General features: G+C 43.5%; 1 protein-coding gene across 2 annotated transcripts in view; it reads left to right on the top strand.

Moving 5' to 3' along the window:
• The window catches only part of stxbp1b (syntaxin binding protein 1b), a 109,031-nt gene that overhangs the window by 673 nt on the left and 90,236 nt on the right, over positions 1-18,122 (top strand). For both annotated transcript variants that reach the window (XR_005098834.1, XM_037259474.1), the window contains exons 2-4: positions 9,769-9,818; positions 9,902-9,983; positions 16,608-16,684. Coding sequence is in view for 1 of the 2 variants with exons in the window: in XM_037259474.1 (XP_037115369.1) it covers positions 9,769-9,818; positions 9,902-9,983; positions 16,608-16,684 (209 nt within the window). In the remaining variant the exon portion in view is untranslated. The remainder of the gene's footprint in view (positions 1-9,768; positions 9,819-9,901; positions 9,984-16,607; positions 16,685-18,122) is intronic.

Here is an 18,122-nt window from a genome sequence, read left to right as displayed (position 1 = left end):
GATCGTTTCAGATATTGCCAAGTGTTGAGGGAGGAATTGTTACTGGTAAAAGGTCATTGTATGTAGGTTGTTTTAAAACGTATTTAACATCTTAAAGAATCTTCATTACTGATACAGGGCACCTCCATTTTATTTGATATTCATCAATCTTTTATATCACTTTAACTGTCCAGGGTCACGGGGAGCTGACAGGTGAAAGGCAAACTTCAAATTTGTTTTAATTTAATTCAATTCAGTACAAAAAGTTCCAATGTAATAAAAGTTAGACCAAATCCAGCATTGTTGCCGATATTGTCGTCATTAAAACATGTCATGCCAGAATCTTACTCCTCCCCAAAAGTCACTTCTAACATTTGAGACAAAAATAGGATGAATGCAATTCTTTCAAAGGTTTAGTTTGTGTCTGTTTCTGAGGCCTGTTGTTTTCCTGTGACGTTGTCAGATGACACAGAACCGCTCTGAAATAGTGATGGCGAGTGTTGTATGGGCTAAGAGGATTTGAAGCAGATTAGAGGCGGGGATTGCGTTTACCCTCCATAGAGGACAGACTGGATTGTTAAACCCCAGTGATGGAAACTGGGACACTCCTTATCTGTATGTCCATCCACCCAAGTAAAACAAATTGTGAACCATCAGCAGTATTCTAATAGTTTTTGTTTTTGCTCATTTGCTTTTTGTTTGAAGTTCAAATCTATTGCTGTCCAAACTGCGTCGAGGCTTGAGGTTGTCTCTCTCAATGTATCAACACTCAGCAATCTGTTCAGACTCAATCCTGCCTTTTATCTACAGACTCCTACTCTCGTACCCCCAGTTGGCATTGTGGTACAGCTAGTGCAAAAATACATGTTTAACCAAGTACTTTAGGGTTTTCTCAACAGTTGTCAAAGTTGCAAGCCGCTTTTACAAGAGTTAGTTCAGTGGTTCTTAACCTGGATTCGATCGAACCCTAGGGGTTCGGTGGGTCGGTCTCAGGGGTTCGGCAGAGCCTCCACTGCAGAGGTCCGAACACGCCTGTATGTCGTGTAAATTTGTGATGGCGCAGAAGTCACACTGATTTCCTGGTATGTACCCATCCATCCATCCATCCATCCATCCATCCATCCATCCATCCATCCATCCATCCATCCATCCATCCATCCATCCATCCATCCATCCCATGTTAGGTTAGTTGAAATGGGTGAGGGTTTGTAGATATGTTCCCGCTGATTGACTGGATTGTATCCATCAAATATTGGAGTCACATTTCTGGATATGGTTGTTTCTGTTGTTGATCACAACAAGAAGCTGGATGTAGGGGCATTGTTGAGGCAACAAGGAAATACGTACATGCTATGTCATCTTAAAGAAGTCTGAGGGCCCTTTATTGGTAGACTGATATCCATGCACTTGGCATAAAAACGGGTATAACTTGTTTTTTGTGCCAGCGCGGGTCTAGTCTAGCGTGTTTGGGGCATTACAGCGCACGGAGTTGATAATTTGGTAACACAAAGTCGATTGCGTTTGGCGTATAAACAGATGCATGTTTATTTTCATGCCAGGTTCTGTCAGCGTGTTTGTCGATTGCGTTTGGCATGTACAGTGGGGAGAACAAGTATTTGATACACTGCTGATTTTTCAGGTTTTCCCACTTGCAAAGCATGTAGAACAGGGGTGTCCAAACTTTTTGCAAGGAGGGCCAGATTTAATAAAGTGAAGGGGCCCGGGGGCCAATAGTTTTTTCAGACATTTTTTAACTACAAAAATTTCATGCAAATACACACTGTTATAAAACAAATTTCATTGTCACAATTGTCTTTATTTTTCAAATGACAAAATAACCAAATATAAGCCATTCAGGCAGATGTGAACAACTCTAAAAACACATTCTGCCTTTCATTCATATCTGCAGAGCCAGATAACATTGAACAAACTGTTTGAAATACCTTACATTTACATGAGTTTAAAATTATTTTTGCCTCATGAACATTTTAAACAGGAGTTATAAGTAATGCAAATTTGTCTGTTATTATTAAAACTTAAAACAAGTGAGTTTTGCTCTTGTCATTTACAATATCTTTCAGAAAGTAATAGTTTGTGTCATGTCTACAGGTTTATAACATCAACAGTATTAACATGGCCACTTCGTAATATTTAATATTAAGTAATATTTAATTTTTAATTTTGACTCACAGCCCCGCGTGAAGAATCGCTGTTGTGATGCCATTTCAGCTTGGAGCTGCTTCACTTTATCAGCGCGGTTACTCCCTGTTAGCTTGTCGTATGTGTCAGCATGTTTAGTCTACTAGTGTCTCTTTAGGTTGAAATTCTTAAACAAGGCAACCGTCTCTTTAGAAATTAGACAAACACAATTGCCTTGATTTTCAGCGAAGAAGTATTGTAATTCCCATTTCTCTTGAAAGCGACGGCCCTCAATGTCAACTGTCCTCGTTTTCTTTGCAGTCGCCATGGCAGAAATGAGCGGCGAGGGGTGGTGCTGCCACCCTTTGGTAATAGGAGGAATTACAGGTTCAAGTTTCATTTTTTTTTATATTCAGTTTGACAGTGCAGGCGGTCCATAAATAATACATTATAAGACCGAAGCTGCGGGCCATATGAAATCTGATCGGGGGCCGGATTTGGCCCGCGGGCCGGACTTTGGACATGCCTGATGTAGAAGTCTGTAATTTCTATCATAGGTACTCTACAACTGTGAGTGATGGAATCTAAAACAAAAATCCAGAAAATCACATTGTACGATTTTTAAGTAATTAATTTCCATTTTATTGCAGGAAATAAGTATTTGATACATCAGGAAAACAGAACTTAATATTTGGTGCAGAAACCTTTGTTTGCAATACAGAGATCAGACGTTTCCTGTAGTTCTTGACCAGGTTTGCACACACTGTAGCAGGGATTTTGGCCCACTCCTCCATACAGATCCCCTCCAGAGCCTTCAGGTTTCGGGGCTGTCGCTGGGCCACACGGACTTTAAGCTCCCTCCAATGATTCTCTATTGGATTCAGGTCTGGAGACTGGCTAGACCACTCCAGGACCTTGAGATGTTTCCTACGGAGCCACTCCTTAGTTGCCCTGGCTGTGTTTTGGGTCATTGTCATGCTGGAAGACCCAGCCGTGACCCATCTTCAATGCTCTTACTGAGGGAAGGAGGTTGTTGGCCAAGATCTCTCGATACATGGCCCCACCCATCTGTCCCTGAATACGGTGCAGTCGTCCTGTTCCCTTTGCAGAAAAGCATCCCCAAAGAATGATGTTTCCACCGCCATGCTTCACAGTTGGGATGGTGTTCTTGGGGTTATACCAGGGGTGGGCAAACTACGGCCCGCGGGCCACATCCGGCCCACGGGACCGTTTAATCCGGCCCGCCAACCCTGAATTAATTGTATTATTAAAATTTTTTTTGTGTCATTTTGCCTGCAATGACTGCGTTTCCCCAGTAGATGGGGAACCGCTCGCCTACGCATTTACTACCGGAAGCCGTGTCAGAAAGCTCGGTGCACACTCACAAGTGCGTGTACGTACGTACTCAGTAGTACGGACATGGCGCACTCGCGCTCTATTTGTATCAGTCCCGAATTTAGAGCGTGGGCTGTTACGACAGCATTCTTGTAATTCGCTCGCTGAGCTTTCAGATACAGTTTTACGCTAAAGCCACCCACAAACCTTCCCCTGGAATCCTTCCATTAAAATGAGTGGCCCGAAGAAAAGAAGTGAGTGCCGAATGTTAAAAGAGTGGCCAATTTGGCTCGACGTACGCGACGTGACGTTCAGCCACATCAACCCGTCACAGATCGAGGTAAACGGATCTCTCCTAAGAATTGCCACAACAAATTTTACTCCAGACTATGATGCACTAGCAAAAAAGGGAGACCAACAACACTGTTCCCACTGAAAATGAAGGGGAGGCTCTCAAGTTTGTTGTAAAAAAATGCATTTTGAATATGATTTGTACACATAGCAGGGATTGAAACTAGCGACCATTCTCATTTTCAAACAATGCAGGATGCTCAAGGACATTGATGCACCACCTGTTTGCGACTAATCTTAACCTGTAAAGTTCTTAAGGCTTACTTTAAGGAAGTGTTTCCCGTTTCCTCACCTCTGTTACCAGGTGAGTTAAAACTGCTCTGATTTTCAGATACCCCTCACCGTGTTGCCGTTTTGATTACTTTATTTGGATGTATGCTTTCACCGATTCTTCAAGATGATATATTTGGTCAGAATGTTTGCTGTTTGATGTGATCTCATAAGATAAACATTTTTCATTAATCTGACCTGCAGGCACTGAAGTGATGGAGACTGTTATTCATAATAATAGTGTCGTATTTTATGAGAATCACTGATAGCAGTTTTTTAGTGATTTTTTTTTTTTTAATGCTGTTAATAAATGCATTTGTTTTCAAAAAACTTGTTTGGAATATCCATGCTTTACTACCTACTAAAGGCCAAAATCTTTTATGCAATGACCTTTACAGGTCGCTTATATTACTTCACACAAACACTACGTCCATCTGCTCCTGGTTCGGCCCTCCGGTCCAAATTTAGAACCCAGTTCGGCCCGCGAGTCAAAAAGTTTGCCCACCCCTGGGTTATACTCATCATTCTTCTTCCTCCAAACACGATGAGTGGAGTTTAAACCAAAAAGGTCTATTTTTGTCTCATCAGAATACATGACCTTCTCCTATTCCTCCTCTGGATCATCCAGAGGGTCATTTGCAAACTTCAGACAGGCCTTGACATGCGTTGGCTTGAGCAAGGGCACCTTGCGTGCACTGTAGGATTTTAATCCTTGACGGCGTAGTTTGTTACTGATGGTTTTCTTTGAGACAGTGGTCCCAGCTCTATTCAGGTCATTGACCAGGTCCTGCCGTGTAGTTCTGGGCTCATTCCTCACCTTCCTCATGATCATTGATACCCCACGAGGTGAGATTTTGCATGGCGCCCCAGACCGAGGGAGACCGAGGGTCGCAGCTGGGTCTTCCAGCATGACAACGACCTAAAACACAGCCAGGGCAACTGAGGATTGGCTCTGATGTATCAAATACTTATTTCCTGCAATAAAATGGAAATTAAATATTTAAAAATCATACAATGTGATTTTTTGGATTTTTGTTTTAGATTCCATCACTCACAGTTGAAGAGTACCTTTAATAGAAATTACAGACTTCTACATGCTTTGCAAATGGGACAACCTGAAAAATCCGCAGTGTATCAAATACTTGTTCTCCCCACTGTAAATGGATGCATGTCCATTTTCATGCCAGGTTAAGTCAGTGTGTTTGAGAAGTTAGTAGACGCGCTGGTGCGCCCCCCAGCGCATCTCACAATTTGGTGACAAAAAGTAGACTACATTTTAGATGACTTGCAAGGAATTCTGTTGTGCAGCGTAGGTGATGTAACATAATCATGGTGGATTTGATGGAGGCACAGCAAACAGATTCGGTGCCCCGCAGATTTGTGTGGTTGATGTCAACTATTTTATTCACAAATATGACAACAACGTAGGACAATCCCTCAGAATCCCTGTGTGAATAAATTAATGAGCATTATGGGTAAAATGCATCACGAGAAACAAAATGCCTAAAGAGTGTCGTTGTCTTCTGATTAGTGACCATGAAAATTTCACAGATTTTATAAAATCTCAGTCTGAAGACTCAGCTGAGACTAAAAACTCCATAACTTGTCTTTAAATGTGAGCAGGTTTGAGATTATAGTCTTTCAAGGGTCTTTTCCAAATCTCAAAGTCTTCAGACGTACACATTGCATTAATTGATGCACGCCAGTTTGTAGGGTGCAACCATTTTCTTCTTTAAAGAAGGGGTGGTTGCAGTGCATTACCGTAATTTTCGGACTATAAGTCGCTCCGGAGTACAAGTCGCATCAGCCATAAAATGCCCAAAAAAGTGAAAATAAACATATATAAGGTGCTCCGGAGTATAAATCGCATTTTGTTTGACAAAATCCAACACCAAGAACAGTCATGAACGAGCAACAACAGGCTAAACGATAGGTATGCTAACGTGACATAAACACAAACGAAGAGCTGAGAACAGCCCTGACGTAACATTCAGAGTTATTTAAAAAAGAAAATTACATAAATAACACGTTTATAAAACTATCTGTCACTCCAATTCATTAAATCCATCGATCGTCCTTTGTCAACAATGCTGACGGCGCTTGCACTTCAAAATATTCCACAGGCCCATATAACGATATATAAATTAGAAATCAAATAACTATTATACGAGCAATAATATTATCAAACCATCTGTGCACTCTAAATCATTAAATCCATCGATCAAATTCCTCGTCCTTTGTCAACAACGCCGCGCGTGAGCCCTGACGTCAGCCTCGTCGTTATTCCACAGATCTATTATATAACTATATTGTAGCCTTAACAAAGTACAAGGAAAGACGTGGGTTTGGTAAACGCCTCTTTATTTAACAAAACAAACTTCCAGGCGTGTGGCGGCGTGGACTTCCAGCCACGGAGTTGGAAGAGAGATCCATAGAATAGGACCGGGCGTGCGTAAAAGCCATGACCGAGCCCCATCCACCGTCCCCGGACAGCCACCCGGCCGAGCGCCGGCCCTCGACTTCCATCCACGGAGGTGAAAGAGAGTTCCGTAGAGTAGGAACGGGCGTGCGTAAAAGCCATGTCCGAGCCCCATCCACCGTCCCTGGACAGCCACCCGGCCGAGCGCTGGCCCCCGACTTCAATCCACGGAGGTGAAAGAGAGCTCCGTAGAGTAGGACCGGGTGTGGGTAAAAGCCATAATAGTTTTTCAAACCTTCTGTGTCACTCCAAATCCTTAAATCCTTCAAACTCTTCGTCCGCCGTGTCACTTAGAAATAAAGCCGCTAATGATGCCGGTAGTACGTGGGGCCCTTCGTCATCTTCGTCATCCCGTGATCAATCTTTGTCCTTTATGTAAACAACCGCCGCGCCGCGTCGCGCTGCTGACGTCACTTGAAATTCAAATTACAGTAATCTCTTGCTACATCGCGGTTCGTTTATTGCGGTTTCATTTTTTTTTTTTTTTTGGAAAATGTTTGGAAAAAGGGCGGCTCGGTGGCGCACTGGGTAGCACGTCCGCCTCACAGTTAGGAGGGTGCGGGTTCGATTCCACCTCCGGCCCTCCCTGTGTGGAGTTTGCATGTTCTCCCCGGGCCCGCGTGGGTTTTCTCCGGGCACTCCGGTTTCCTCCCACATCCCAAAAACATGCTTGGTAGGCCGATTGAAGACTCCAAATTGTCCCTAGGTGTGTGTGCGAGTGCAAATGGTTGTTTGTCTCTGTGTGCCCTGCAATCGGCTGGCAACCGGTTCAGGGTGTCCCCCGCCTACTGCCCGTTGACCGCTGGGATAGGCTCCAGCACTCCCGCGACCCCCGTGGGGACTAAGCGGTTCAGAAAATGGATGGATGGATGGATGTTTGGAAAAAAACATAAGTCGCTCCTTATTATAAGTCGCCCCCCCACCCAAACTATGAAAGAAAACGCGACTTATAGTCCGAAAATTACGGTAATATATTCTAAACTGATGATTGATTATTACATTTACGCACACTATGAAGAAAATATAAGGGATATTTATAATATAATACTCACACCCCCACCATGGTCTGTTCTCCCTGCTGCCCTCTGGGAAGAGGTTTCGCAGCATCCGCTGCAGGTCCACCAGGTTCTGCAATAGTTTTTTCCCTGCTGTCGTCAGACTGCTGAACATTCAAACGTAGCATTCCTCTGCACACTTGTAAATACTGTTTTTGTCTCCTGCACTGTTCACATACTTTATCACTGCTGCACTTTGTACTTTATAATTATCTTATCTCATATTTTTATATAGAATGTCACTTTTTTTAACCAGCCGAAATACCTCTACATTGCTGAAAGCCGTATGCAACGAAATTTCGTTTTGTACACACCTAGTGTTGACAAAATGACAATAAAGTTCTGTCTAAGTCTAAGTCTCTAAGTCTAAATTTATTATTGATAGATTCATTGGTGTGGCAATACCTTTTGGTGGGGTTGTCAACTGCCACCCATCGCCACTCTGTAAAACCGTCTATGTACTTGACCCTTTTCTTTTTTGTCTGGAAACCCTTGCAAATCACCAATAAATTTTCAGAGGCCGACATTTGGAGTTATCCAAGTCGATGATTCAAAATAGCTATTACTCAGTTACCGTAATTTTCGGACTATAAGCTGCACCGGACGATAAGCCGCACCAGCTAAAATTCGGGGATATTTTAGTTTTTTTCTTATAAAAGCCACACCGGACTATAAGCCGCATGTGCGCACGAGTTATTTACAAAGAAAGAGGGTACACAGAAAGCCTTTTTAAAGTTTTAATAACATACCTTAACATTTCTTTCCAAACACTGCCTGTGACGCGTCAGTAATACCGCAGCAACACGGAAGTAACACAGCACTAATAGGGCTGGATTAAAAAAAACATACCGGTAAAAGTCACTGAGACGCGGCGGTAACACAGCAGCAACACGGTAGCACAGCACTAACAGGGCTGGTTAAAAAAACATACCAGTAAAAGTAAAAAAAAGAGCTTCATCATCTTCATCTTCCTCCTGTGCACTGAAACCATCGAAGTCTTCCTCCTCAGTGTCCAATTGGAATAGCGTCAGATATTCTTCGCCACTCACTATCTCAGTCTCTCTTTCGTTGTCGCTTTTATGCATTTCTTCTAGCATTTTCCATGATGAGGGTCTGTTCGTGCTAATTTTATTCACGCACAAAGCGGCAAGTTACATTAAACTAGCGAGCTACACATATAGCTCCAGTTAGACGTGACTGGGAAATAAAGAAAGAAAAGGGTGATGCAACACGATGTCATCAACAATGGGCCAAATCGACTGCCTTTAACTTAAAAGCGGTATGATATGCATTTCTTTTGTCCCACATAATGACGGTTTGTGTATAAAAGCTTCCTTTCAGTCATGTCTGTCTTGATCTCGTTCTGTCTCTTCTTTGTGTGAATTATACGGCACTATTTGCCTAGCGGATGGGCATGCGATCAACACACCACTTTTCTCCCCAGTGACCGTGTCACATAACCCTCCGCCCAGCAAAGCGGTGCCGCTCAACAGCGGTCCACAGCCTTTTTACGAGTGTATAAGAGTGATCAAGTCATCACAAAAATCACGGAAAAAATCCCATATAAGCCGCACCAAACTATCAAAATTTGAGAAAAAGGTCGCGGTTTATAGTCTGAAATTTACGGTACATTATATATATTAAAACCATAGTTTTTAATTTTAAGAAATATTTTGTCATTTATCTAGTTGCAAGCGGCACGAACTGGTTTGCACGTCCGCCACACAGTTCAGATGTTTAGGGTTCAATTCCGTCTCCAGCCTTTCCGTGTGGAGTTTGCATTTTCTTCCCATGCCTGTGTCTGTTTTCTACGGGTACTCCGGTTCCCTCCCATATTCCATGGTAGGCCAATTGACCACTCCAAATGATCAATTATTATTGCCGATATAGGCTCCAACATGCCCGCAACCCACGAGAGGATAAGCTGTTCAGAAGATAAACGAATGGAATGAATTCATCTAGTTGCCTTTATATTAATATTGAATGGTGCCAATGTGCAAAAAAAATCCTAATTTAAGTCACATTGTCTGACATTATTTCTCACATTCAATTCCATTGACGGTGATAGACGTCAAAGATCCCTTTTACCCGTAAGTTAATAAATAAATAAATAAATAAATAAATAAATAAATAAATAGTTGTGTACCTCTCATGTTACAGAGATAATGAACGTTGTCATCAAGAAGGCAAGAGAAAAAGGAAAATGGAAAGTAAGTGCATGGTTTTTTTAGATTCCCAGAGTATTTAAGACCATAAATTCCCCATTATGAAGAGTTCTGTCTCTTGTTTGTAGGTGCTTGTGGTGGACAAGCTAAGTATGAGGACGATTTCCTCCTGCTGCAAGATGACAGACATCATGTCAGAGGGAATCACCAGTGAGTACCATTTGTTTTACCACTAGAAATTCATGTGACAGACAATACATTTCTTTTATAGTTTACTTGAGGATTGATGAGGTCATAGTATTATTTTTGTTTCTCTTCACGCTTACTCTGCTACGTGAGCTCTGCAGCTGTCTGACCAAGGCTGCAGCTTCAGGGTATTGGGGCACATTTGCTCAATAATTTGGCTTGAAAATGGAATTTCACAGCTCCTCAAGACATGTTATCTGTTTCTTTTTTTCCCCACCTTTGGGTATTGAGTCATGTTAATTATCTAGTGCACGAGTCTGCAACCTGCGGCTTATGTTATTCTACACCATTCACTTTATTAGTGTGAAGGCGAAGGTCAGGTTTTCTCGGGTCCTCTCGGCTCATCTTGCGAGGTTCGACTCATGCAGTCCTCACGGGCGACCTGGTGCCCGCGGGCACCGTGTTGGTGACCCCTGCTGTAAACCATTCTTGCACATACATAATAATAATAATAATAATTCATTAAATTTGTATAGCGCTTTTCAAAAACCCAAAGACGCTTACAGGGAACAAGGCAAAGACATACATGAGGGGAGGGGGACGGGGAGGAAACAATCGGATAAACTTAAGAAGAGGAAACCAGTTATGGGTAGGGGAGGTCATGAGCTTGGGAGAAGAGGTAGGTTTTTAGACGGGACTTAAATATGGGGAGTGTGGGTGAGTCACAGACAGACTGAGGGAGAGAGTTCCAGAGTCGGGGTGATGTGCAGGAGAAGGCTCTGTCACCGAAGGATTTGAGTTTGGATTTTGGGACTGTCAGACGTGAAGTATTGGAGGATCGGAGGGGACGGTTGGGGCAGTAGGGGACAAGGAGGTCGGATAGGTAAGTGGGAGCCAGGTGGTGAAGGGCTTTGAAGGTGAGGGTGAGTATCTTGAAGATGATACGCTCCTTCATGGGGAGCCAGTGAAGAGAGTGGAGAACAGGAGTGATGTGTTCACGGGACCGGGTGTGGGTAAGGAGGCGGGCCATGGACTAGTTGAAGTCTATGGAGTGAGTGAGCAGTGATTCCAGTGAGAAGGGAGTTGCAGTAGTCAAGCCGGGATGAGATGAAGGCATGGATGAGAGATTCAGCTGCAGGGAGAGAAAGGCAGTGCCGGATTTTAGCGATGCGTCGGAGGTGGAAGTAGGAGGTCTTGACAACTGAGCTAACATGAGGTTGAAAGGACAGTGTGGGGTCAAAAATAACGCCAAGGTTGCGTGCCAGAGGGGAGGGAGTGATGTTTGAGGAGTCAATGGTGAGTGTGATGGATCCAGTTTTATTAAGGGAGGATTTAGTGCCTATGAGGAGGAGCTCTGTTTTGTCACTGTTGAGTTTGAGAAAGTTGTGGGTCAGCCATGCTTTTATTGTAGAGATGCAGGTTTCAAAATGGGTGAGGGAAGGGTTACGGGTTGGTGTCGTACGTATATAGATCTGGGTGTCATCAGCGTAGCAGTGGAAGTCCAGATTGAGTTTGCGGATGACAGTACCAAGGGGAAAGAGGTAACAGATGAATAGGAGGGGGCCAAGAACTGAGCCTTGGGGGACCCCTTGTGTAACTGGGGAGAGGATGGATGTGTGACCGGAGAGAGAGATGAACTGGTTTCTGTTGGTGAGGTAGGAGGTGAGCCGGTCGAGTGCAGTGCCCTCAACACCTAGTTGGCGCAGCCTTTGGAGGAGGATGGAATGGTTCACAGTGTCAAAGGCTGCGCTAAGGTCGAGTAGTAGTAGGATGTTGAGGGCACCAGAGTCTGCAGAAATGAGGAGATCGTTGGTGACTTTAACTAGAGCTGTTTCAGTGCTGTGAAGTGGGCGGAATCCGGACTGGAAGGGTTCATAGAGGTTGTTGGACTGGAGATGGGTGTGGAGTTGGGCGGAGACAATGCGTTCAAGGGTTTTGGAAAGGAATGAAATGTTGGAGATGGGACGGTAGTTGGAGAGGTTGAGTGGGTCCAAGGTGGGCTTTTTGAGGATGGGGGTGATGGCTGCAAGTTTATAGACAGTGGGAAAGTGGCCAAGGGATAGAGACTGATTAAAAAGGGTGGTGAGGTGGGGGAGGAGGACAGGGAGGCAGGCCTTAGTTAAGGTCGTTGGAAGAGGGTCGAGAGAGCAGGTGGTTGTCTTGGATGAGGTAATGATGTCTAGGATAGTGGAGGAGTCGACAAGGGAGAAGGCAGTGAGAGAGGGGAAGGGCGGGAGGTCAGGAAGGGGGGGCAGGAGGACAGGGGAGGTGGGGGAGGAGGAGTTATTGATGGTGTCGGTCAGAGAACTGTTGATTTGGGCGATTTTGTTGTTAAAGTTGGCAAGGAAGGAGTTACAGAGGGCGGGTGAGGAGGGTGGCTTGATGACCGGTGGCTGGAGCAATTTGTTGACGGTGGAGAACAGTATGCGGGGGTTTCGGTTGGTGTTATTAATGAGAGATGAGAAGTAAGCAGATTTGGCAGCAAGAAGAGCATCACGATAAGAGGAGATGTGTTGTTTAAAGGTTTCGGCATGGACGGTGAGGCGGGTTCTTTTGTAGAGGCGTTCGAGTTGACGGCCGGTTTGTTTCATGGTGCGGAGTTCCGGTGTGTACCAAGGGGCAGAGTTATTGAATGTAACAGAGGAAGTTTTCCAGGGGGCTAGGGAATCAAGGGAGTCAGAAAGGATGTTGTTGAGCGTGGTGGCAAGGTCATCAGGGGAGGAAGAAGTGGGGTCGGAGGGAAGAGCAGAGGATAAGAGCTGGCAAAGCGTGATTGAGTTTACAGTCTTGATGTTGCGGTAGGAGGTGGTGCGTTTTGTGGATTTATGAGGCGAGGGTAGAGGGGCGGAGAAGAGGATGCAGAGATGATCTGACAGTGGAAAGGTGAGAGGACGGGGGTTGGATGTGAGTGGAAAGGAGGAGCATACTATATCCAGGGTGTGGCCTTTGGTGTGGGTGGGGAAGTTGATGTGCTGGGTGAGATGAAAGCAGTCCAGAAGGGAGATGAAGTCAGACGTCAGTGGAGCAGTTGGCTGGTCGATGTGGATGTTGAAGTCACCGATTAGTAGGAGGCGATAGGAGACTGAGGATACGATGGTGAGAAGTTCAGAAAGTTCAGAAAGAAAAGACGGATGTGACTTGGGGGGGCGGTAGATAAGAACAGCAGTAGTAGAGTTGGGGAGGGAAAAAGCGAGATATTCAAAGGATGAAATAGATGGGAGGTTGAGGTCCAATTCAGTGATGGATAGGGACCGCTTATGGAGGACAGCAATACCACCTCCTCGCCCAGAGAGGCGGGGTTTGGCGATGTAGCTGTAGTTAGACGGAGTGGCTTGGTTGAGAGTAAAATAGTCCAGGGGCTGTTGCAGTGTTTCACAGAGAAGGAGCAGATCCAAATTATTGTCCAATAGTAGTTCGAAAATAACTAGTGATTTGTTGGAGAGGGAGCGACAGTTCAGCAGTGCAAGGGAGATGGATGAAGGAACGGGGGTGGGGGAGCGGAGATTGTTGAAGTTGACAGTACGGAAGGTGGGGGTGATGGGGGGGCGAGAGTTAGTCCAGAAAGAGGGGATGGGTGAGCCATCAGGGAAATGTCGGTTAAAAGATAGTCCGGAGCTACGGTGGATGTAGCGGCGACGGCGGAGGATCCCAGCCTTGCTGGTAGCTGAGGCAGCAGCAGCAGGGAGACGGTGATTATTGTTGCAATAATGAAGATCAGCAGCAGTGTAGACAAATGGACGAGAAGTTAGTGGAATGGAAGCCCGGAGTAGCAGAAGTGATAGTTCATGCAGGAGATGAGACGTGACAGCAGCTGGGAATAATCCAGGTAAAATGGTAGAAATAGCTAGTAGCTGGTTAACTAGAAGTTGGTAGGCAGTGAAATGCATGGAAGCAGCAGTGGGCCGAGTCGTGATGTTGGTGGAGTGGGTGGTGGTGTTGGTCAATCCCGACTGTACCCGTGCAAACAGCACGCCCCAGTGTGTCATGGCGGCACCCAGCCGAGCCACGACCGGCGAGCTCGCAGCGAGCGGGTGCTCCCCCCGAGGACGCCGGCCAAGTGGCCAGCAAGTTGGGTTGGAGCCGTTTGCCGAGCCAAGAGCAAGCAGCTACAGGCTCAGAGCCGGGAGGTAGGAGGGTCCGGTGGTGGGTTGGCTAGCTGGCTAGCATAGCTCGTAGTCAGAGGGAGCGGGATCGGAGAGGTGCGAGCGGAGCTCCAGAGATACGCGGTGGGCAGGAGAAAAGGCGAGAAAAATAAAAGAAAAAAACGGGCACACTTAAAACGGGAAACATGAAACAAACAGGGGACAAATAAATAGCGGACACGGTTCGGGGTAGAAGCGGCAGTCAACAGTCCAGACGCCAGCGTTGCTCTAACCCGGAAGACAAGAAAAGGTACATCCACTTCGCTCACTGTCGCACACCGACCATTCATCATTCTTTCAATTTTGTCATTTTGTACGGAATTATGTGAGCTTTTGGCTGTGACATCATCAATTCATTAATGTTCCCTGACTATGCAAAGTTTGTACTCACCACTTACCATGTTTTTGTTTGTTCTTTTGATACTCCATGTACTTGCTTACGTCATCATATTCTTAGTTTAATCATGCTTCCAACCATATCTTTTCCTTGTTAGGCAAAATATTTCCCTCTGTCCAGAACGTTCAGTAGTAATCGAAAACTGGCGTCTAGCATTAGTCAAAACATAGGATATAATCAAGTACTGAGCATTTTTAGACGACTTTGGCAGTGTCCGTGATTTAGAAAATTATCAGGCATGCATTAAACAGTTCCTTAAGGGTCATTGAGCTATTCAGGCAATATATCAAAAAACATTATTTCAAAGTGCACAAAAATACATATCAGATCATAAAGTTATAAAAACCTTTGTCATTACCATCTATCAAAAATGTCTAGTTATGTCTCCTTTATTGATTTGGTGTGTAGGTATAAGATAAGATAAGATAAGATAAGATAGTCCTTTATTATTCCCTCAATGGGGAAACTTATATGGTATAATTATATGCTTAAAATGTTTCTTTTATTGATTTAATATGTGAATATACTTGTCTGCTTATGTACTTTATTCAATGAGGTTTGAGCATATCTGTTTTTGTAGCTAGGCAGGACTTTTTGTATTTCGACCCCATTCCTTCACTACCTATTCCACAACTTCCCACTTACCAAAAATCCCACATTTTCAGTTTTGAAATTCACACCAAATTCTCCTAAATTTCGTTTTTCAACTCTAATGTCTACATTTTTCAACCGATTCAACCGTTCCAACTTTCATCTGTTCATCTTTTGCCTACCTATTCCACAATTTCCCACTTACCAAAAATTCCAAATTTTCAATCTTCAAATTCACACCAAATTCTCCAAGATTTCGTTTTTCAACTCTAATTTCTACATTTTTCAACCGATTCAACCTGTTCCAGCTTTCAACTGCTCATCTTTTTTTGCCTACCTATTCCACAACTTCCCACTTACCAAAAATTCAAAATTTTCAATTTTGAAATTCACGGCAAATTCTCCAAAATTTCTTTTTACACTTCGCATTTCTACATTTCTCAAGTAATTCAACTCGTTTCAACATCATTTTGCAGCATTCCCTAAGAATTTATTCAATTTCTTCGCCTTCACACGCAATTTCTCCAGAGATTGCATTTTGTAGTTTACTTTTAAAACTGCTAAGCTGCAGCTAAATGTTTTATTCATATGAAAGTGCGGTGGTTATTATTTTACTTTTACACAAATATAGGAAAGACTTAAATAGGCCTACAGTTCACAGTTTAATCTATTTCGAAGTACGCCTACAAATGCACACTGCATCTATGTTGTTATATTCATTGGTTGTAACAGGTAAAATAAATAAAAGATAAAAACTTTTAAAGGTTTACAAGCGCTGTTATTCTTTGCGGCTCCCGATGATCTTCTTTGGGTAGAAGAGGGGGCAAAATGGCTCTTATGGCTCTTTTGATAGTAGAGGTTGCAGACCCCTGATCTAGTGAATAAAGTGATATACAGCTAAGTACTAGTAGAGGGTGCTAGTGATATGCATATACAGTGGCCCAAGAGTCTGGGGAGACAGTAAAAAATGTGAACTGCCATGGAGACCAGTTAAGAGTCACCGCAATAAAGTCAACTCAAACGACAAACTCGTGCATACATTGATAGAGTAATATCCCAAAATATTACAAAACATCAGGAATGTCGTAAATTAATGAATCAGTGGCCTGAGGAGGGCAGCTCGGTGGAGTATTGGTTATCACGTCCGCCTCAGCATTAGGAGGATGCGGGTTTGATTTCCACTTCCGGCCCTCCCCTGTGTCGTGTTTGCATGTTCTCCCCGAGCCCGCGTGGGTTTTGTCCACATCCCATAAACATGCATGGTAGGTGTCAGCCTTAGCAATATATAGGAGCGGCAAAACATTAGTAGGCTTTTCGATATCATTTGTTTAGACGATAGGGAATGTGGTGCTTCCAAGGAATACATTGATCTGTGGACTGATCTTTTTGGGAGATGTTGGCCAAAGCATCAGTGAAGATGCTTATGGTGAGGAGGTGGAGCCTGTCTGTCTATTCTAGATTCATCATGTCAGATTTTTAATATTAGATTGATACTTAAAACATTGTTCTTTTTTGCAGTTGTAGAAGACATAACCAAGCAGCGGGAGCCTCTGCCCAGCATGGAGGCCATCTATCTGATAACACCCTCAGATGAGGTAATAAGAAATCTGTGACAAAACAAAGAAACCATAGTTTCAAAAGATATATACGTCTATATAGTATGTGTATATATGTATGTATATCTCTCCCAAAATTTGTAAAATAATCACAAATGGAAATGGAGTCTCATGTTTGTTTTGCGCAGTTTATTAAATGTACTTAAAAATTCAATACAAAATACAATATCAAAATATTTTTAAAATTAATTTTAGAAATGTTGCAAAAATCCCCTTTCGTCTCATGAATTCAATCTCGTGATGTTGTGGGGTTTGTGTCTTGTCCCATCCCTAAGAGATATATACACTGTATACATATATACACTGTTCCACACCCTGGACAAAACCCAAAGTGCTCGCCCTGAATCTGATATTCGACTTCCCGATGGACCCACCCATCCAGGCTCCAGCATCCCTGAATAGACCTTACCAGAAAGGCTGACGACCTCTGTAGTTGCCAGCACCCTCCGGTCTGCCTTCTTAAAAAGAGGGCCCATCACCCCTTTTTACCAATCCAGAGGCACTGTCCCCAAAGTCCATGCAATGTATAGAGGCGTGCGAACCAGCTTTGCCATCAAGGAGGTTTTTAACCACCTCTGTAACTTCAGCCCCAGAGATAGGAGATCCCAGCTCATTTAGATCACAATTCCAGATTGCCCACATGAGCATTAGTTCCCAAACAGAACAAGGGAGTCTCCAGTTGGAATGGGATCCGGCACACCTTCCAAAGACTTCCAAAAGTGTGGGTACTCTGAGCTCTTGTTTGGTATGCAGTAATCCCTCGTTTATCGCGGATAATTGGCTCCTAGACCACCCGCGATAGGTGAAAATCCAGTAGTGTCACCCTCTCATTTTTAACATGCATAAATCTTTTGTATCAATAAATGTATATTAAACCATATGAGTGCATATGTTGTCATTAGAACATTAACTAATAGTTTCAAACATGTAGATACTATATTAATGGTATAATTGACATACAGAAAATAATGTATAAATAGTATAAATATGATACGTGTGTGTGTGTGCGCGTGTGTGTGTGTGTAACATGTAGATGTAGCTGAAGTATACATTCTGTAAATATGTTTTTAGAAGTCTTTCTAAAGTCTATTATTATAACTTTTTTTATAAGATACAAGTGTACATACTGTAAATATGTTTTTAGAACTCTTTTATTATTATAACAATTTTTCTATAACAAGGTACAACATTGTAAATATGTTTTTAGAACTCTTATTAAAAAAAAAAAAAAACAAGGTACAAGTGTACGTAGTGCAGTTGTGTGGGCACTCCCTGCCTTCTGCTGGCGTGCGGGCAACTTTCGTGCCATAATTCCTCAATTTCTATTTTGAATTTTTCATTTTTTGGAGGGGGGAATCCGCAATGTACTGAAGCCACGCTAAATGTACACGATATAGCGAGGGATTACTGTACAGGC

The sequence above is a fragment of the Syngnathus acus genome, chromosome 9 (genome assembly GCF_901709675.1).
Source record: "Syngnathus acus chromosome 9, fSynAcu1.2, whole genome shotgun sequence".
Taxonomy (NCBI): Eukaryota; Metazoa; Chordata; class Actinopteri; order Syngnathiformes; family Syngnathidae; genus Syngnathus; species Syngnathus acus.
Note: the sequence above shows the minus strand (reverse complement) of the source record. Positions and strands in the feature narration are given on the sequence as shown.